General features: G+C 46.1%; 1 protein-coding gene across 2 annotated transcripts in view; it reads right to left on the reverse strand.

Moving 5' to 3' along the window:
- The window catches only part of CFAP36 (cilia and flagella associated protein 36), a 319,762-nt gene that overhangs the window by 287,313 nt on the left and 10,346 nt on the right, over window positions 1–22,103 (reverse strand). For both annotated transcript variants that reach the window (XM_086927503.1, XM_086927504.1), the window contains exon 2: window positions 3,203–3,267. In XM_086927503.1, coding sequence (XP_086783629.1) covers window positions 3,203–3,267 — 65 coding nt within the window. The remainder of the gene's footprint in view (window positions 1–3,202; window positions 3,268–22,103) is intronic.

The following is a 22,103-nucleotide window of genomic DNA, read 5'->3' on the forward strand; positions in this document are numbered from 1 at the left end:
AACAACTCCCTGGAAAACTCAAGCCAGTCCCAGGATGAATATGCAACTAAAATGAGGAAATGATTCAGCATGAATGTTGGCAAAATGCTAGGATGAATAGCCTGCTGACATACTCAAAATAAATGGGGGAGATGGACTTATGAGAACTGACAAATTAACCACAGACATTTTATGTGTTCTAATAAAATCTCAAAGAGGTGTTAGTATGAAGAACATAGTTAAATATGAGATTGCACTGTCCCTTTATGTAAATTGGAGATTTTTACACCTGTATACCTACATTTTGATTGCCGCTCAGGGATGACTGATGAATTGGATGCCATTCTCTAGTGTATTTGATTCTGTTTTGTCATTTTATTGCAAATCTTCCAAAGTACTATACTGCCCTTTTTAGGTCTCCCCTGAGCCAGCGCGCATGCGCTACTCTGCGAGGCTTCTAAGAAAGAAAGTACGCAATTGGCCAAAGGTGTGTGCATGTCCCTCCTTCTCTCTCCCCTGGCCTAGGGAGCTTAGAAGTGAGCAGCAGCCCTGCACTGAGCCTGCTGCATTCCTTGAATTCTTGCCTGTCGGCGAAAGCGCACCACACGCAGGCGTTTTTTCCATTTCTTCTAGCTCTTTGCAGTTTGCACACTGCTCTGCACCGCAGGCACCCTCTCCCACCCTTTTAATGTTATAAAGCAGAGCACGCCACCAGAGGCAGGGGGACTCTGCGAAACACGTAATCTGCATGTAGGCCCTGCAGCTTTCAGACTGCATTAGAGGTGCGTTTTGTCACAAAGAGAAAATGAGAAGTAAGCCTGCATTTCAAGAAATTCGAGATCATCTGTAAGAATAAGTTTTACAATCTGCCGTTATGGCAAGCTGGATAAAATGCGCAAGTCGGCCTCTCGCTGCATGTTCAGCACAGCCAATTCCTAGACACTACCGAGTGCTCTGCGGGGTGAGGGGGCTCGGTCCCCAGGCTGGGAGAGCAGGATCTTCCTAGTGCCAGCATGTTACTAGGCACAGCTGTAGGGCTAGGTCCTCCGTCATCCCAGCTCTCCTCCCTTCTTTAACACCTACTTCGCCTCCACCCTCCCCTCAGCATCCTCCCCTCGTCTCCTCTGTCCCACTTTTCCTCTCTTCCTGTGCTGACTCAACCCGAAGGTGTTGCAGCGTTTGTGACTGTCCTGCCACTCATTTGGAGTGCTACTTGCTCTCTACAAACTCAACCCGAAGGTATTACTGTGCCTTACACTCAGCCTAATCACTCTACAGGTTATTGTAGCGCGTTTAACCACCCCGGCACACATTAGGAGCACTGTAGCTCACGCTGAAGGCTTGTACAGCGCATACTCAACCCAAAGATATTATTGTGCCTTACACTCAGCCTAATCCCTCCACAGGCTATTGTAGTGCTTTTAACCATCCCGGCACACATTAGGAGCGCTGCAGCTCATTCTGCAAACTCAAATAGCGCAAACTCAAACCAAAGGTTTTACTGTGACTTACACTCAGCTAATCTCTCTACATGCTATTGTAGCGCTTTTAAAACCATCCAGGCACACATTAGGAGCGCTGCAGCTCACGCTGCAGGCTCGTATAGAGCAACCTCAACCCAAAGGTATTACTGTGCCTTGCACTCAGCCTAATCACTCTACAGGCTATTGTAGCGCGTATAACCACCCCGGCACACATTAGGAGCACTGTAGCTCACGCTGCAGGCTTGTATAGAGCATACTCAACCCAAAGGTATTATTGTGCCTTACACTCAGCCTAATCACTCTACATGCTATTGTAGCACTTTTAGCCATCCCAGCAGACATTAGGAGCGCTGCAGCTCACGCTGCAGGCTCGTATAGCGCAAACTCAACCCAAGGTATTACTGTGCCTTTCACTCAGCCTAATCGCTCTACAGGCTATTGTAGCACTTTTAATCATCCCAGGACCATTAGGATCGCTGCAGATCATTCTGCAGGCTCGTATATAGCGCAAACTCAACCCAAAGGTATTACTGTGCCTTATAATCAGCCTAATCGCTCTACAGGCTCTTTTTGTTTAATTTTTATTGACATGTTTATCTTCTTTTAATTATATGCAACAGGCCATTGCGTGGTAGTTTCGGGACTCTTGTAGTGTATGCTAGCCTCTCCCTTTGGACAGATATGCTGTTTAACGTAATGCACAACACCACGACCCAGTCAAAAATCTTGGGATCAGGAGTCCCCTCCTGCCCGACTCACTTTATTACACCCTCTAGTATCATTTCAACAGCACTGAACACACACATAATTTTCTATTGCAGGATAGTTGAGGAAATGCACGCAGGGGTTTGTGTGTTGTAATGATTGCATTTTATGAAAAGAACAAATCAAAGCTCTTCATTTTTCAACCTAATTACTATTGAAATTGCAAAGCACGGTTTAGTCAGTCAACGTTTTGAAAATATTGTTTAGTCCTAAACCTTCAAGCTACAGAAGTGCAGCTTTAATGACACAAGCATTTGCAACGCAATAGGTCTCACATTTGTAAGAGTTTAAGCTATTAGCATTTTAAATGACAATCCCTTTTATTTGTGTTTAAAAACAAACAGATAAATAAAAGAAATTGTCATTTACAATACTAATAGCTCAAACTCACGTAAATGCGAGACCTATTGCACTGCAAATTCGTGTTAATACATTTAATCAGATATGGTACTTTCCCACAGTTAAAAACAAGATAAAAAGGGATGCAGGAAATACACTTCCACTGTCTGGGAAACTATCCTCATCCATCATCTTGTGCTTTGTCAAACCAGGGGCACCCAAAATGGGTCCTACTCACCAAATGTGTACGCATGTTGTTTTTTGTACACTTATTTTCGAATTTGTGAGCATTGTTTTGTGGTTCAAATTGCAGAACGTGTTTAGGCCAGTGTACCCAGCTTCCAGTAGTGATTTAGTGGGCGTCCACATAAAACAAAAGGTTAAGAACAGCCTACTTATTTAACACACTTGTGGAACCAGTTTGGCGTTATATATTAAGTGGTAAAACAATGTACACACAACCAACCTGTTTCAACCACAGATTATTGCATATTTAAAACTTAAGGTCTATAGTTCACACCTATGAATCATATTTAGAGCTACTAGTAGATATGCACTATAGCAAATGCTTATAGTGAAAACATATCTGCGTAAATTATTTTACAGGCAAAAAAGAACATACTAACAAAACTCACCAGCTTTTTATATTCATGATGAATTTCAGTGTAAGATAGCTTGTTTTCGTCTTCGTCATCAAAAACTGGAGAAAGGAAAGCATTTTAAAACAACTATAGAGAATTAAAGAACTATACAAATATGTATGTAAGCAATTCTTTTTTTTCGAGCATCAAAAAAGCTGAATTGAATGAAGGCACATTTTAAAAGTCACTAAGAAAATATATATAATAAAGTAGAGTTTTTCACAGTACAGTTTTGAAAACTTTTTTAACAACTCCGAATGTCAATTAAGTACGAAAGTAGAACATGCTCAGATATACATTGGAGAACGTACATTTGTGCTCATATTGGAAGAATTGTGTGTAGAAAAAGGCCTTGTACATTTCTGTACTTCAATATACCTGTAATGAAATTTCTTTTTTGTTTTGAAATACGTTTGCTAAATATATAAACAAAGGAACACATCAACATTTCCACTATTTACATAAACATTTCCACTATGTGAGTGGTACCGAACACACTTCTTTCCAATAATCTTTACTTATTTATTTTAGGCAGAATCATAAAAATGCAACAAATATAATCAATATATGTCAGGGGTCAAGATATAAATTAAACAGGCAATGGATCAATGCATTCACATGTTGCATTATAAGGGCTTTCTTATTTCATTAAATCAAAAGAATTAACTGGTACATGACTCGTTACATTGGTAAATGTTTCAGAATGTCTACTTGTACTCGTTGCTTTTCAAATGTATAAGTATTGAGAACTTCTTATAACTAAAGAGACATCGCCGGCTAAGCGGTACTCTTCCAGGTATGTGCAATATGTAAACATGTAATCCACATAGATTTTTAAACAAGCATTTGCAATGCAATAGGTCTCGCATTGGGAAAGTTTGAGCTATTGGTATTGTGAATGTCAATTTTTTTATTTATGTGTTGGTTTTGAAAATAGCGAAATTAATAGCTTTGTCATTTACAATGCCAATAGTTTTAACTTTCGCAAATGTGACACCTATAGCATTTGTAATGCAATATCTGTTGTATTTACGTGAATTAGATGTATTGATATTAGAAATAACACTTGCCTTTTATTTTTTTTAAATAATACTTAAAAGTTATTGTAATTTATAATGGCAATAGCTTAAACTTTTGTAAATAACTTTTGTGAAGATTATGTTCAGTATATTTTATTGTGACGAAATTACAAGAACAGAAGTGAAATATTAACATCTTTTTGTGACATTTGTAATAAAGCTTGAAACATTGAGAGAACATATTTGAACCAGTTGTTGTTGAATGGTTGTACAGATTGATGCTGTGGTGGCACTGAGTAATGTGGTGGCGACGAGTGATGCTGTGGCGTTCAGTGATGCTGCAGTAGAGCATAGTGATGTTGTGGTGCCCCTGAGTGATGTTGTGGTGCCCCTGAGTGATGCTGTGGTGGTGCGGAGTGGTGCTGTGGTAGAGCGATAGATAGCTAGAGTGAGGGTGATAGATAGCTAGAGAGAGGGCGATAGATAGCTAGAGAGAGGGCGATAGATAGCTAGAGAGAGGGCGATAGATAGATAGATAGAGAGAGGGCGATAGATAGAGAGAGAGAGGGCGATAGATAGATAGATAGATAGATAGATAGATAGATAGATAGATAGATAGATAGATAGATACACAGAGTGAGGGCGATAGTTAAGATAGAGTGAGGGCAATAGAGTGAGTGCGGGCGATAATTAGATAGAGTGAGGGTGATAGATAGAGTGAGGTCGATAGAGTGAGGGCGACAGATAGATAGATAGATAGATAGATAGATAGATAGATAGATAGATAGATAGATAGATAGATAGATAGATAGATAGTGAGGGCGATAAATAGATAGATAGATAGGATTGAGTGAAGGAGATATAGTGAGTGAGGGAGATAGATAGAGTGAGGGCGTGCACTGACAACTGGTGGTATGTGTCTGGTGAAAGTGTGTACCTTTTGAAAGCGTGCACTGATGGCTGGTGGTTTTTGCCTGGTGAAAGCATGCACTGACGTTTGGTGGTGTGTTTGTGGCTGGTGAAATTGTGCACTGACGGCTGGTGGTGTGTGTATGCCTAGTGAAAGCGTGCAGCGACGGCTGGTGTTGTGTGCGTGCCTGGTGAAAGTGTGTACTATGTCTGTTGGTATGTGCCTGGTGGAAGCATGCACTGACGGCTGGTGGTGTCTGTGTCCGGTGAAAGCGTGCACTGATGGCTGGCGGTGTTTGTGTGTGGTGAAAGCGTGTACTGATGAGTGATGGTGTCTGTGCGTGGTGAAAGTGTGCACTGACGGTTTGATTTTCAGTGTAGTTGTGTGTGTGTTTGTTATGTGTGTGTTTGTATGTGTGGTTGTGTGTGTGGTTATATGTGGTTGTGAGTGTGTGTGTGGTTGTGTTTGTGTGTTGTATGTGGGGTTGTGTGCATGGTTGTGTTTGTGTGGTTGTGTGTGTGTGGTGTTGTGTGTGTATGGTGTTGTGTGTGTGGTTGCACTGTAAGGCATTCTCAAGCGTGGCATGGCAGTGCTAGAGTTCACGCCTTTCAGTGAGAGGCTTTGGGGTAGAGGTGTGCCAGAAAAAAACTCATAAACGCCAGATTGCAGCATAATGTGTACTAAAATAGATCAGCCTAACAAAAGTGTGTAAAAGACAATACATAAAAAATAGTTGTCTAACAATTAGGCGGGTCGGATGGTGGTGTGTCTGCCTGCTAGAAGCGTGCACTGATGGCTGGTGGTGTGTATGCCTGATGGAAGCGCGCACTGACAAACGGTGGTGTGCCTGGTGGAAGCATGCAAATATAGCTGGGGTTGTGTATGCCTGGTGAAAGTGTGCACTGACAGCTGGAGGAGTGTGCCTGTTAAAACGTGTACTGGCAGCTAGCGGTGTGTGTCTGCCTGGTGAAAGCGTTCACTGACGGCTGGTGGTGTGTGTCTGATGGAAGCGTGCACAGACAGCTAGAAGTGTGTGTGCATGATGGAAGCATGCACTGACTGGTGATGATGGCTGGTGGTGTGTGTGTCTAGAAGAACTATGCACTAATGGCTAGTGGTGTGTGTGCCTGGTGGAAACGTGCACTGATGGCTGGTGGTGTGTGTGTGCCTATTGGAATTGTGCACTGATGGCTGGTGGTGTGTATGCCTGGTGGAAGCATGCACTGACGGTTGGTGGTGTGTGCCTGGTGAAAGTGTGCACTGATGGCTGGTGGTGTGTGTGAATGTTGGAAGTGTGCACTGATGGCTGTTGGTGGGTGTGAATGTTGGAAGTGTGCACTGATGGCTGTTGGTGGGTATGCCTGCGGTGAAAGCGTGCACTAACAGTGCACACTTTCACCAGGCACACACCACCAACCAACGGCCGGTGGTATGTGCCAGGTGAAAGTGTGCACTGACTGGCTGGTGGTATGTGTACCTGGTGGAAGCGTGCACTGATGGCTGGTGGTGTGTGTTTGGTGAAAGTGTGCACTGATGGCTGGTGGTGTGTGTGTGCCTATTGGAATCGTGCACTGATGGCTGGTGGTGTGTATGCCTGGTGGAAGCATGCACTGACGGTTGGTGGTGTGTGCCTGGTGAAAGTGCGCACTGATGGCTGGTGGTGTGTGTGAATGTTGGAAGTGTGCACTGATGGCTGTTGGTGGGTGTGAATGTTGGAAGTGTGCACTGATGGCTGTTGGTGGGTATGCCTGCGGTGAAAGCGTGCACTAACAGTGCACACTTTCACCAGGCACACACCACCAACCAACGGCCGGTGGTGTGTGCCTGGTGAAAGTGTGCACTGACTGGCTGGTGGTATGTGTACCTGGTGGAAGCGTGCACTGATGGCTGGTGGTGTGTGTTTGATGAAAGTGTGTACTGATGGCTGGTAATGTGTGTGCCAAAGAGAAAGTTTGAAAGTGTGCAACGAAAAAAATAAAAGTGATTAATGATAGGGAAACTCTGGATGAGAATGCTATATTTCATCGAGGATCTATTAAAGAAGGCAGGATTGGGATGAAGGAACCATGCCCCGAAAATATACTGCACATTCTGCTTCACGTTGTGCAAAAAGACCAAAACATTACATTTTCCGTAAAGAATAAAAAAAATAAAAATCTACGCCCACTTTTACTTTTTATAACACAAAGAGTTTCTTTCCATTCGTTTGTAATGTGTGATGTTTGTACGAAACGTCTGGTTTAAATACATGTCTAACCATGCACAAGAGTGTGAGCTGGGTGCAAAAAGAAACCGAATACAAATAAAACAAGTCCAGTTCACGAGTCCAGTCATTAATTATCGGAAGACTAACAATTCTAAAAAAAGATCCCATTCTAAATCTTGTTAGTAAAACCCAATCTTAGCCCCCAGGAACAGCTGTCAGATATGCCTGAATAAAAAATGTGGTTAATGATTGATCATTAACTAACAGTCTGAATGTTTCTTGACATCTGGTTATTTCCTGTTATCATTAAACAGGTCGCTGGTGCCCAGAATAAGGATGAAAAGCTGAGTTGGCCCTGCAGCAGTTCCACACGGCGTGTGTGCTCAGTCCAGCCCTTACCATCTCTCTGGGCATCGTTTACCGCTGGCTGACACTAGCAGCTGATGACCCCCTCTTTAGGTGGAAAGCCCGGGAAGGCTCCACAGGGTCACCCCGCTTCTGTTCCCAGGGTGCATTGCGGATGGCCATTGTTGCTCTTCCCCTCTCTGTGTTTTTAACAATGGGGTGCCCGCTCTGCTCGCGCACGCGGCGGCGCCCATTGTTCTGGAAGAGTCCATTGTTTCTGCCAGGGAAGAGGGACAGCCGGGCCAATTCAAGGGCACGATAGCGCTTTGGGATAATGTGCCTGTTGCAACGATCTATGAACAAAATCTCGGACACACATTTAAGGTAGCTGAGGACGTCTGTGCACCTGCGGCAGAAATCTATCTAGCTGCCGTCTGCAGACCACAGAGTCAAGTGTTGGTAAAATAGCTCAGTGGATTGATGTTCCCGCTGCAAAAATCTAGGTGCAGCCGAGGTCACATATACTCTCAAATCTCATTAATATAGTTTGATAAATTACAGTTCCTGGCTCTTAACCTGCCGATAGTGGTTTTTAATCCCAGTAATATAGTTAAGTGGGGCCATGCACCTGCTGCTGTTCGTCCAAAGTTCCACTGCCTTGGTGTTGACTTGGCTCACTATCTTTCAAAGGTGGATAAAGTGAGAGCCATTGACTCTGGTTACGTCACCGGCTATTTTCAGTGATAAGCAAAAGGGATGTGGTAATAAGTGCTACAGTTAAAAAAAAAAGTGTTTGTGTTTTTTAAACTACTGGATGGCAAATTTAGCCCAGCGCCATTGTTTGGCCCAGTTGAGACACGCTTCTAAATTTGGTGATACGGAAGTTGAGTCGTGTGCTTTAAATAATCTTAATGTACACGTTCCGCGTGGTAGCAGGATGGACGGAAACGCCAACCCGGATGTTATGATTGACAGCCGCCAGCATACTGTGGCGCGAGCACTGCCCTTGCAGGCAGCATCACTCCCTCTTACCGCCCCCCTCCACCCCACATTCTGGATGAGAATTGGTGCCACAAGCAGCGGTGTAACACACGATGATGCCCCCTCCACCCCCTCAGAATATGACGGGGCTCCCTGAGCCTCTCACACCTGCTCCCAGGTCTGGATGGGTGGCGTGGTGGGGAGTGAGGGGTTGTCTGGGGTGCTGGGCCCATGTAAGAGTGCTCCCGGGGAGACACGAGGCAAGGCCTCCTTGTGATCTGGTTGGCCTCCTCGTGATCGTGATCTGGTTGGCCTCCTCGTGATCGTGATCTGGTTGGCCTCCTCGTGATCTGGTCGCCGGAGCTCGTCCACCCACCAGCCTTGCTGGGCGAAGATGGAAGTGCACAGTGAGGATGACACAGCATTATTTCACCGGCCCTAATATACGTCATTGGCGGTAACGCCTTTTATCCCGGTAGTACGAGAGCACATTTGTGGGGGTGTGACCAGAGTGTATGTGCATATTTGTTGTGTTTAGGGATCGTCTATGTTGTTTTTGGCCTTTGCCCAGACCTGTGACAGACAGGCGCAGGTGCATTGCTCTTAAAGTAGCAGGTCCATTGCTCATTTAATGTCCTAAATTAGCAGGTTCATTGCTCACTTTATGTGAATTCCGCCCAGACTTAAATAGCACGTCACTCACTTTGTGGTATGGTCCCTGTCTTAAATCACCATGCTCAGTGCTCGCTTTGTGATGTGCCCCTGGAGTCAGAGGGGCTGGGTGGAGGCGGTGCACAATACATGAGACCGGGGAAGGCGGGAAGCTGCAGACTCAGCGGGATCCCGATCTGCTGGAGATTGTTGTTTCTGTATTTTTAAGTGAGTGGTGAGAGCAGGACCATGTTTGGACTGGAAGAGGCAAGGTGGAACTAACACACGAGCCAGAATCAGCCGAGCGGCCGGCACCCTGCAGCCGATGAGGAGTGGGAGGGCGGGGGCTGCCTGCGCATGCGCGCCACTCTCCAGTTTCGTTTTGTTTGGCGCTCGTAGAAGAGAAGTGCCGCATGAAGTCCCGGGTCCCAGGAGGGGGCCCGGGTGAAGACCAGCAGGGAGACTGCGAGGACACTTGGCAGATGGTGCGAGCCCGACTCCGGTGAGGTAAGAGGGGAGGGGGCGGGGGGCTGTGTGCCTGCATGTGTGTGCCTGCGTGTGCGTGCGTGTGCGTGTGGGTGTGTGTGTGCGCGCGCGCGCGCGTGTGCCTGTGCGTGCAGGGGATGGGGCCTGCCTGTGTGCGCGCCGTGTTTGCATGCAAGCCCTGCGGTCTGCGCAAGCGCGCTCGCTCCTGCGGTGAAATCCGACACTGGGAAAGCGCGTGGCACTCTGCTGTCCACTTTCCCAAATACGGATAGCATTAGTTGTCTTGCTGACAGCATTCATGCTTTCGCACGAATGCTACGTCAGCTCGACCTAAAAACGATTATTTGTGTCCCTGCTATAGCCCATAAAAATGGATTATGTGTCATATTTAATGCTGACATCTGTGACAATCAAGATTTTTAAAAGCATGGTTTCCCAGGGCCTTTCAAAACATATGTTTCATCTCTGCTTCTTGTGACTTACATCTGACACAATGTGTGGCTTTCACAATATATCATTTGCTCAGCTTAGCAGGTGTGATGTAAAAATCAAAAAGGTTCTGATAATGCTGAAGTAGATATTTAATGACAGTACATGCCTTGAGCAACGTAATAAAAAATGTTATCGTCATTTCGTCAGTAATCTCAGTTAACAGCCATTGGGACCATTTCTGTGCCCATTAGGTTAAATGACACTGTGCTTATTCCAAGAAGATGAGATAATAAACAACTACTTGAGGATCATGGTCCAACAGGGTGGAACATATCTTAGAATGCAGTTAAGTGCCAATTCCTACTTGTATCAATCGTAAACAGTATCAGAAACATTTGGTAAATGGAACATTGAATTCTTCATCAATTGTCTGAAAGTTAAGCACACCATAAGAAAATAGCTGCTGAACAAACTGAAAATTAATTATCCATGGGGAGGTTTTGGGTACCTCAATTTAGTCCCCTAAAATCCCTTGCAGGGTAGTATATCCAGGGATTATTGGTACCTGGATGTATTTAGATATGTCCTACACAAATTTTGGATAGTGAACGGGGTCTGAAAACTGCAGGAGTAAATTAGATGGTGGCTTCAATATTGCTTCTTTAATGTCAGTATTGGAAGCGTGTTCTTTAATTAATTTGATAATCTTCTGCATAGTCCTGCCAAGTAGTAAACTTTAAAGTTGGGTATGACGCAAAGGCCGTTGCTAAGTGGAGCTGTAGAAATCTCAAGGCTCTTCGAAGTTTCTTGTGCACCCATATAAAAAGCAATAATTAGATGCTGTGAAGAATGAATGAGAGCAGTGTAATGGTAGTGTTCCATATAGATATAGTACTTTAGGGAGGAGTATCATTTTAATAACGTTTTCTCTACTTATCGTAGATATCAGTTTCCCTTCTTACTTCTTGAGCATCTAAGGAACCTCCCAGTTAACTTTTCGACTCAGATCTCGTCATAAGTGGTTGCAAGTATGAGACCGAAATAGCTCAATTTGGGTATGGCATATGTAATGTCCTGCTTCGTGGTACCCACACAAATACACCCTGTCTCGACCATATTCAGTTAGTTTCCTGAAAGGGCACAGAAGTCAGCGGATACTTCTTGGGCCACTGGTAATATTTGCTGAGGGTTTAGAGTAGTCAATAAAATGGCATATTGATTTTGAATCTAGGGACTTTGATCTGTTCTGTACCCTGACTGTCTACCAACTATATAATAAATGGCTCAATATACAGTGCATAAAGACATGTTGAGAGTAGGCCTCTTTGTCTGTTACCTTTACGAGACATTTTTTGAGTCCAGGCCATTAATTGATACTGTAGCTAGAGGCTGGCAGTACATTTTCTGAATCGCATTTCTAAAAGGTGGAGGGAAACCCACCTGTTGCATGATCCCCTAGAGAATTGGGTATTCCACCCTATCAAACTTCTTTCCGGCATATGGAGCTACAAGTGACAGAGGCAGTTGAGCAGTTTCGGCCCAATCTTTCAAAATTGCTACTAGGTTGGTATGTGCAATAGTATCTCTACCTGGGACAAAGCTGTGTTGCCAGGGGGGGAAAATCAAGCAGGTTATTTGTTTTATAAAGACAGTCTGTACTAATTCTGGTATATATTTTATAGCCAGCACATAGAAATGGTATAGATATGAGTTGGTAGGATTTTATACGCTTTGGCGGTTTATCTATTTTTACAAAAAGTGATAATACGAGCATTGTTCCAAGAGTCTAGTATAGATCCTCCTTCCCAGATTTCTTTGACCATCTGTAAAAATATTGGTTTTATCACTGGGTTTAGCATTGGATATATTTCGCATGGCATTACGCTGGTGCCGAATTGATAGTGTCGTCCAATTCTTGCACAGAAACAGGAATAATTAACTCGGCCAGATCATGTAGAGAAAGAGTAGGGCATCTAAAAACATTTTACTATTTGTCTGGTGAATCTCAGATCTGGTGTGCTCACAAGCATACAACTGTTTAAATAATTCCTGGAATTCTTAAACTATACCCAGCAGGTAATTTCCCCTTTGCCATTTCAATTTCCAAAACCAACTGAGCTGTAGTTTGTCCCCAAGTTGCTGATGATCTTTTTGAAATGTCAATAAGCTTCATTATAGTGTTGAGACACCAGTTTTAAGATAAAACAATTGTCAAGCCATCTATATATTGAATTCAATAGTTATTTTAGGGTGAAAGAACCTGCTGATTAGCTAAGGGAAACACAGATACAATTCCTAGACGTTGTCTTCCTAACAGGCATACAACAGCCATTCAAGGTGTAGTCAAATACCTTCAAAGTAGTATTATGCTTAAATGCTAGATATATATTAAGGGGGTCAGAAACCACTGCTGACAAATGATCATGAATTGGAAATGCGACCGAAAAGCCTACGGTCAGGAGGTAAATCATATTAACAATTGAGGCATTTATGTGACAAAATGCCGACATGCCTTTAAAGAAGATGAACTAAGATACATATGCATGGAACTCATAGATACATTTTCATTTGTATCAATTTAGGACGAATACCATAATCAAGAGTATAATATATGTCTACTACTTCAGGGACTGTGGTCTTGAAGGTGCTATGATAATGTAACCTTTGACAAGAGCCTTGTATGCTCTCAGATAGGAGCTGTGAGATTGCCCTTAAAAATACCAATTGTGGTCAGTTGGTTTAGGCCACAAAAAATCTTTATACACATCCTTCTATGCCATAAACAAGTATAAAACCTTGAACTCTGGCAGGTATTTCTGTAAACCATAGGGGAGTGCACTTAATAGGTCAATGAGGAAGCAAAAATATCACACACAGTGGTAGAATGTAAAGGGAAAAGGTCTACAATAGTTAAAGATAGAAGTGAAGCATTAAGCAGGTGAGCAATCTCACTGGAATAATATCAAAAGAATTCATACCAGTGATTTCAGATGTCAATCAGAGCTGAGAGAGATAACTGAGAAGTGAACAGACTATACACCCATAAAAATGAACACAGTAACAAATGGGTCTAGTGTTAATGCATCAAAAAAACAATTATGTAGAGGGTTCTAAAATGCTGATGCAAAAACCGCTTTCTTCCCTTTGGAAATTGCTAAACTTCTAGTCAAATATCACTCAACTCGGTAGTAACAAGCATTTGCAATGCAATAGGTCTCGCATTTACGCGAGTTTGAGCTATTGGTATTGTAAATAACAATGCCTTTTATTTATCTTTTAAAAAATAAAGCCTAAATAAAAGCATTGCCATTTACAATGCCAATAGCTCAAACTTTCTTAAATGCGAGATCTATTACATTGAAAATGCTTGTAATTTCATGTAGGCACGCTGGAAATGGAACAGCAGTTGTCCTGGTTTTATACAACTTATTTATTCTAGCCCTGTACTGGACCACCGAGGTAAACCTACTAACAACCATACGCCTGCCCCGCGCCTCTCAACTCATCATAAAGACACAGATTCTATGGGTCAATCATCAAGGAACCTCTCTCCCCACCCAACCACCGGCACCACGGAGAGTCTGAGAGCGAGAGGGTGCGCTGTGGCAGGGCGGTAGTAGAGATGGGTGCACTTGCACTGGGGTCAGACGCCTGCTGTCTCATCCATCGCTGCCCACGGGCACTGAAAGGTTAACCCTGTCGCAAGGCTGCTCGTCTTTTCACCTTTGTTGCATGGTGAACAGATCCAGTCGCCTTGGAGTCTCTAGAGCTTGTCCCAGTGTTTTTGCAGTGGGATGTCCCCAGGGTTTTACTTGGCATGAAAAAACTGGGGGGTGGGGGAGGGGGAGGTCTCAAAGGTATGTGGCCAATGTAATTAAGTGCGGGGCTTAAAAACACGTGAGCTAAAAATCTGGTAAGCATAGTGTGCCACTCGACTTGTATTTTGCTGTGTGGGCTCCTCAGGCACACTCTCACACCCGAGGCACACTCTCACCCCCCCAAGGCACACTCTCACCCCCCAAGGTGCACCCCCACACCCTCCTGAGGCACACTCTAGCACCTCCCTGAGGCTACCTCCTGAGGCACACTATCGCACATCCGTGAGGCGCACTCTCGCACCCGAGACACATGCTCGCAGCCCGTTCCCCTCCCCCCGCATGCTCTCACACCCCCTGAGGTGCACACTCACACCCCCTGAGGCACACACTTGCACCTCCTGAGGCACACACTTTGTGGAAGTCCAACAATATAGCTGTAGAATTATTAATCTTTTTTTTGTAATCTGACCCGTCTTCGACTCACACTGGCGGTGCTCCCACTATGCTCAGGATCAAAGTCCCCATACTTTCTTATACATCTGAGCCACTGTATATACTGAATTGTAACATGCATAAATGTGTGGCGCTCTGAGCAACTCGGAGGCCTTGTTCACGGCCTAAACAGTTTTCTGAATAAATACTTTTTCAGCCGGGTAAAATATGCTCTTGAAGCCACTGACCATGGATCGGGCTAAACGTCCCCATGATAGGCCCAGTAAATCACAGGCTCCGAGTCTGGGCCTGCTCGGGTGGCTATTGCACCTGCAGGCGAGAGGGCCGCATGGCCCGCAGATCACAGGTTCCCGTCCATGCGATTTTGCTCAATGAATCGATGCGGCCGCTGCTGGGTTTGTTTGGGTAACTGTGGGTCACAGGTTTGAATGCTGACACAATGCAGACTAGCGGGGGTCGGAGAACCCTCTCCCCTTGCCTCCTCCTCCCCCCCACACACACTTCATCAGTGACCTCAAAAGAAGAAGCTGGGGCAGGCCAGGCGTGGTTGGGAAAAAGGGGGCAGGGAAGCACTTTACATCTGCTCTTCTCTCTTTGAGGCTGATGCTGGGTCCCTAGCCCCCTCCCCCTCCTGCATGGGGGCTCCACTTGAGAAGAGGTGGGTGGAGGCAGACAAAGCGAGGAGAAGTGCGGAGAAGAGGGATGGGCAGCAGGAGGGAGTTACAGTGGAAAGACTCGATAGGTGAATCAGCGGGGGCAGATGGGGACAGATGTGGTCAAAGTGGAAAAGTGTGGGGGGTATCAGGCGTTTCTTGGTGATCGCTGAGCTGGCGGGGGAGGGAAACAAAAGCCCGCACTGTGCCACCGCTTTCTCTGCCGAAGGGAGACAGAAGGTGGCACGCGCGGACAGGGGATCTGCACGAATACGGAGTGCCCATCTCCTGTCCGGGCGTGCCTCCTCCTGTCTCCCTTCCAGCACCAAAGCGGCAACAATAATCTCGCTAGCGAAACAGCGCATGCGCTGCATTCGCATGCAAGACCTAAAAAGGAGATGACTGAATATTGTACGGTTCATAAATTAATGAGCAAGCCATCTGTGGAACAGATAAAGTAATAACAGAAAAGGGAAATGGAGGTAAACGAGAATATGGCTAATAATAAGTAGCTAGTGTGCTATCCAAATGTTATACGTTTCTGGAGACTTCTTATGCTGTAATTGACAAACAAGGGAAGACTCTATAATATTGTGGGTCATAGGGGCCCAGCTACCCGGCATTCTTTATCAATGGGAGGGATGTCCCTTATTAACTAACTCAAAGTTCATTTAAAAAAAATAAAGTTTATATAAGTAGAAAAATACTGGGCAACAAAGCATTAAATGAAACAATAGGCATAGCAGCACCATGTAGATGAAGGGAATACTCACAGCCCGCTTCCATAAATACATCAGGGTAGACCAAGATCTTACTTCAACTCTCACAAAGATTTAAACAGTCTTCGTTTTACATTAGGAATGGAAGAGCGTATAAAGAGCATAGTAATGAAATCACTGTTTTGTAAAGAAGTCTCACATGATCTAGTCAATCAACTAATCCAGCAGTGGCGTCACAAACAAAATTCCCTGTACGACTCTGTCAGCACTGGTGCATGTCACGGGCGTGAGGAGTCTCTACAATATTTTGCTAGTGTGACCGGCATACGAGGCAGGCTTTGAGTTGTTTGTGCAAAAAGTTTATTGCAAACATGCAATATGTTACGTATGTCCAATACATTTCAGCCTGCCAGGGCATTGGTGCATTAAATCTGTGCTGGTTTCACTTGCAAGCTTTTGTGAAAAATCTACAAACTCTTTTCACCATTAATATTGAGAGCTTGCAGTACCTGAATCTAAACCTAAGAGCATATAGCTAGAAAATGTAAGTTAATTAAACTGCACTTTTGAACACTACACTTTGTCAGAATTGTAATCCAACCACACTTGTCAGGTATACCTAGATCCTTAATTCAGGTACATGATAGTTTAGGGCTTTCAATTTTTACAATTAAAAATATAAAACTAAACAAAATTATCTTTAAGAGCCTCCGACAGAAAGATTATCAAAAACAAAATCCACACCAACTCAAGTAACGCAAAATAACCCTTCAAAGTCATACAACAGTTCACTAAACCCCCCAGTAAAGCCATGGATGTCACACCATCTGACGACCTCTGCAACCAGCTCAGCTCCTACTTTCACCTGAAAATCAAGGCCCTCTACCACAACTTCAGCGTACTGACTCCAGACACCACCCCCCACACAACACCGACAACCAGTCGACCATTAAAGCTCCCTGGAAGAAACCACATATGCTTCCCTTTTATCCTGTTTATTATAAGGTAGCAAATATCAAATTGTCAATTGTGTATCTAGTCTGAGCGGCGGGGATTTTGAATATATCTATTTTGACTGGGTTTTCCATGCCAGTGCTCGCTGTAGCAGAGGTGCGCAGAGTCCCCTCAAAATCATCCTATTCCGATGAACCTGTGTGGGAAAGATCCGGTAGTAGAGAACTGAAAACGATGTGCGCAGCAAGAGTGTATGAACTCTAAAGAGTGATCACCGGCCAAAATTGGCTTGTGGAGGAAGAAAAACAACAAAAAGTCACAGTGGGGACTGCCTGCGGACAATTCGTGCAACCTTGGAGAGCGACAGCAGAAGAAAAAGGAGAGGCCCAAAAATGAGCAGGTAATCGCTGTTTGTGAGGTTCTATGACCAGAGGAAGGTGTCTGTAAGAGACAAGTACACACAGTTGGGGCACCTGCTTTGGGGAGTGGCAGCACCAACAAAACCTCAAATATGCTGCTGAGAAGTGTTGTGTGGATGCTGCTAGAGCATGGGGGATGGGGAGCTGCCTAACAGTGTGGAAGAGTGGCTCTGAATCATGGGAGGTGACACCTTCGCTACCAGCTTTGGGAAAGTGTTATACGTGGTACTCTGAGGCTAATGTTCCTCTGCAGATGGCGTATGCTCTTGCTAGGGCTGCCTCACTTCGAAGTTCAAGGAAAACACAGACTCGTGAGCATCGTCTCCAGTTAAGAGAAGAATAGTACCCACATGTCCATTCTGTTCAAACTTTTATTTATGGTTCATTAATGCAAAGCCTTCATTATTAGGGTGAGTGCTCTTAAGAAATGCTGTAAGCTCAGCTTACACTTCTGACAGTGGTTGAAGTATAATAATGTGTAAACACGTTTGCAAAGATTATCAATACGATGCTATGTTGATCCCAAGACTGATGGTTTTTGCTTTCAAAATAAAATATACAAATATATGCAACTAGAAAAAAGGTTTAATATACTATTATGAAATTTTAGGTATCATTTCTTTGAGGTATTATTTTGTGCACGGTTGATACATGCTAGTGTTTCCCAAAACTATTAATAATGGAACATCAGCGTAAAACCAGTTTTAACATCATTATGGGTAACACGAGAATAAATAAGCATTGGCAACACCAACAAGTCTGGCATTGGTAGTCATTATTTTTATTCTGGCAGTGCATGTCTGGTTTTGATATGGTTTTTGTAAAACATCACCATTTCGGGATATAAGGCCTTTCGAGTCGTCAAACGAGCGGACCAGCCGCTCAAACGGGGTATACGGCCGGGTAGCAGCCTGCAGCATTTCTGGCGACGATACCCAGTGCCTCAACTGTGCATACTTAGGCCCGTATCTGATGGGAGATGAAATTCTTCTATGTCTCCAATCACTCTGCATCCTCCCTGTAGCCATTTGGCAAACGCTTGTGAGTGGTGAGCCGGAGGGAAGAGCGGATTGCCCGCTATGGGAGTGTGATGGGAGGGGAAGGTCGTCAGCCCCTTGCGCACGGATATTATGTCTCAGATATCAAGAACCGTTCTGGTAGGCACTGCCATATAGGCACTGCAGGAACGCACCCCCCGGTGTAGCCAAGTGAGATCCCATATTGTATTCTCCGTTACCATCCTATCCATATGGAACCACACCTTTTCACTTTCAGTGGTTATCCATTCCGAGTCAATACGGAGATGCGAGGCCCAATAGTAGTCTAAAAGGTATGGGCATGCCAGTCTCCCTCTATCTCTTGGCAACATGAGAATCTTATGAGAACCTCGGTCGCCGACCACCCCACACAAACTTAGTGATATCCTTTTGGAGATCCTGTACTTGTTGTTGTGGTATAGGAGTAGGAAGACATTGGAACAAATACAAGAGTTTAGGGAGGATTGTCATCTTGACTGCGTCAAGCCGACCGAGCCAAGAGACAGTCAGAGATTTCCACCTCCGCAAGTCTTCCTGGATGACCTTCTTGTACGCACACCAATTTACATGAGACTACGTGTCCAGGTAAGGGGTCAATTGGAGTCCTAGATAACTAATATGGTCCGCAGTCCATTGATAGGGAGCCAGCGTTTTCAAGATAGGCAGCTCTTCCTTCGGAATCGTGAGGTTCAAAGCCCTAGATTTGTCATGGTTGATTTTAAGACCAGATGCCCTTTCAAAGGTCTGCAGGAGAGTGTGAAGCCCCGGAAGAGAGATATGCGGGCGCAAGAGGGTTAGGATAAGATCATCTGCGAATAATGCTACCTTGTTCTGTCGTCCCCCATAGTAAGGCCGTGTATGTCCGCGTTCTGCCTTATCATCTCCGCCAAAGGCTCTATTACCAGGGCAAATAGCAGAGGTGACAGGGGGCAGCCCTGCTGTGTACCCCTGTGTATGACGAAGGGATCTTTGAGCTGCCCGTTTACCAGAACCCGCGCTTGAGGGGATAGATAATGGGCCATGATCATAAAAATCATTTTTTGCCCCAGGCTAATTTTGGATAACACTGCTCGAAGAAAACCCCAGTCTACCCGGTCGAACGCCTTCTCCGCGTCAAACGACAGAAGGCAGGCCGGCATATTCCAGTGGTGTGCTTTCTCTACCAAATGCGCAATTCGACGTACATTGTCCGCCCTCCGTCTGTTGCGGATGAAGCCGACCTGATCTGGCTACACAAGGCCAGGCACGTGGGGATCCAGGCGTTTAGCTAACATTTTAGTGTAGAGTTTGAGGTCAGTGTTTAGCAATGCTATGGGACGGTAGGATGCACATAGCGTGTGATCCTTTCCTGGCTTAGGGATAAGAGCAATTCCTGCCATACCCATGGAGAGCGACAGCCCCTCAGTATCTGAGAAGGCATTATATAGTTGCAGCAAGTACGGCTGAAGTTGTGCTATGAACATACAATAAAAGGCCACCGGCAAGCCGCCAGGGCCTGGTGTCTTTCCAAGGGGGAGGTCCTTCAGCGCCGCTGCCAGTTCCTCTGCCAGGAGGGGACCTTCCAGTTGTTTAGCGTAGTGCGGGTGTTGGGGTCCACGGGCATTGGTTCAATACCTCGTCAATATGGGCATGAGAGGGCATTTCCGCCCCGTAAAGATTGTCATAATAGGCCCGGAAGGCCTCACATTTAGCCCGTTCCGCAGTAACTCGCCCTCCATCAGGTAACTGGATGTTCGCAATGTGAGCCTTCGCTGCTCGAGCCCGTAGGCGCCTCGCCATCAACCTAACCACTTTGTCTCCCCCCTCAAAGTATTGTTGTTTCAAGGCGAGTAGGGACCTTTCGGCTTTATAAGTTCGCAAAGAGCGAAGCTGACCCCGTAGGTTTGCAAGTCTCTGCCGAGACGCAAGGGAAGGGCGCTCCCGATCCTGCTTCTCCAATTTCTTAATATCCGTGATAAGATTATCCTCTAGGCTATGGGCTTCCCGCACTCGCGCAATCGCAATGGATGTGATGTGGCCCCGGATTGTCGCCTTGAAGGCGTCCCATACCACGGGGAATGGGGACTAAGGGAGATCATTGCTTGCAAATAAGAGTCAATGGCAATGCGTAAAGACTCCACATCGGCTGAGCTAAATATGTGGTGGCAGACGCCACCATGGTGAACAAGCAGGGGAGGCGGTCGATCCTGAAGGAGAAGTTCAACGTGAGCATGGTCAGATATCGAAATGTCAGACAGGGCTGCCGCCAAGGAATCCCGTATGAGGGTGTGCAATATAAATAAATAATCGATACGCGAGTACGAGCAGTAGACAGGAGAGTAGTAGGAGTAGTCTTGCACCTCTGGAAAGTGATAGCGCCAAGAAACCCGTTCGAGGAAGCTTCACTACGATCCAGCGCAGGATCCCACACTAAATAAAATCTCCCCCCAGAATCAAAGAGGAGTCGCCCTGTGGCACTTGTTCCCGTAATGGGCGTCCGGAGGTAGGAGTCCTGCATCTGGTTCGGTGCATAAACATTACACAGTGTGAGTAGGCGTTTGCCAATCTCTACCCCCACCCTAACGAAACGTCCATCTGGGCTACGGAAAGGTTTTGGGGACCCCTGCCTGATTCCCCTTCTGCATATGATAGCCACCCCCGCTGTTTTGGTGTCCGCTGTGGCCCAGAATTGGAGGGGATATTTAGGGTGTGCCATGCGATGAATGTCCCTGGCGGCGAGCCCCCCTCAGGTTGCGGGGTCATCTCAGTGTGGGCAGATGCACACGCCTTGCCCCACATTGCTGTAACAGAAGTGTCTTTAGAGGTTGGCGCAGGGGCGCCTTTGCCGCGATTGGTGCTTGTCATTGTGGAGATGCAGCTGCCCAGGCAGGAATCAGTCTCCGAGGCCCAACAGGTGTTCACAAGACAACCCTCATGAGCACCCGCTCACCCCGCGGGCCCACCACACCGCAGCTGTCCAGCCAACCCACTCGATGCGGGACCAGTTCCTCCGGGGCTCACGCTGGCCGCCCCTGGTCAGGGCCAAACAGTCAGATGCGGTCCAGAGCAATGTTGGCGGTAGCTCACCTCTCCAGCACCTAAGCACCCTCCTCACCACCCCAGTGCGCTGTGGCCTCAGGCCAGGGTCACCACCCCTCAGCACCAGGCTATGCGGGCAAGTGCAATTCAGGGCTCACTAGAGAGAGAGTGATACGAGGTCCACCTGCGGTAAATTTAAGTGAAGCACTCCCCCCTCAATATAGTTGCAGCAGTCTAGGCGACAAGGTGGAGAGCAATCTGCGATGTGGCATCCCCGGGCAAGTCGTGATGATGGGGCCGCAGATCCAATCCGTGCATCCGACGCGGCCCTCGGGGACCAGCACAGGCCCAGACCAACTGCGTAGGGCGCAGCAGCGAAAGAAAGTCACTGTAGGGAGGCGCGAGGCCCAGTCCCACCTTTTACGTAGTGCTTCCAAGTGGGGTTGTGATCGCCTTGGGGTCCAGGCCTGACACCCCCAGGCCACCACCAGGAGGCCGCAGTTCACGGGCCCCCGCAGCAACTCCCAGCACCCCCAGACAATAAATCCAGGCCGACAGCGCGCCTGTGGAAAAGTCTGTTGCAGCCTATGTCAGGCCAGTGCAGTGCAGCGCATCTCCGCAGGGGCGATGGATCTGGGCAGCTCAGGGAGGCGATCGGACCAGCAGGAAGCAGAGGGGTGCGCTGCAAAAGTCACCGCATTGGGGGGGTAGCTGATCCCGCCAAGGGTTCGCACCAAAACCCGGGTGCGATGTCGCCAGCAGAAGATTGCGCTCTCCCCAGGGCACCTCCACAA

Source organism: Lissotriton vulgaris, chromosome 6 (genome assembly GCF_964263255.1).
Source record: "Lissotriton vulgaris chromosome 6, aLisVul1.2, whole genome shotgun sequence".
Classification (NCBI taxonomy): Eukaryota; Metazoa; Chordata; class Amphibia; order Caudata; family Salamandridae; genus Lissotriton; species Lissotriton vulgaris.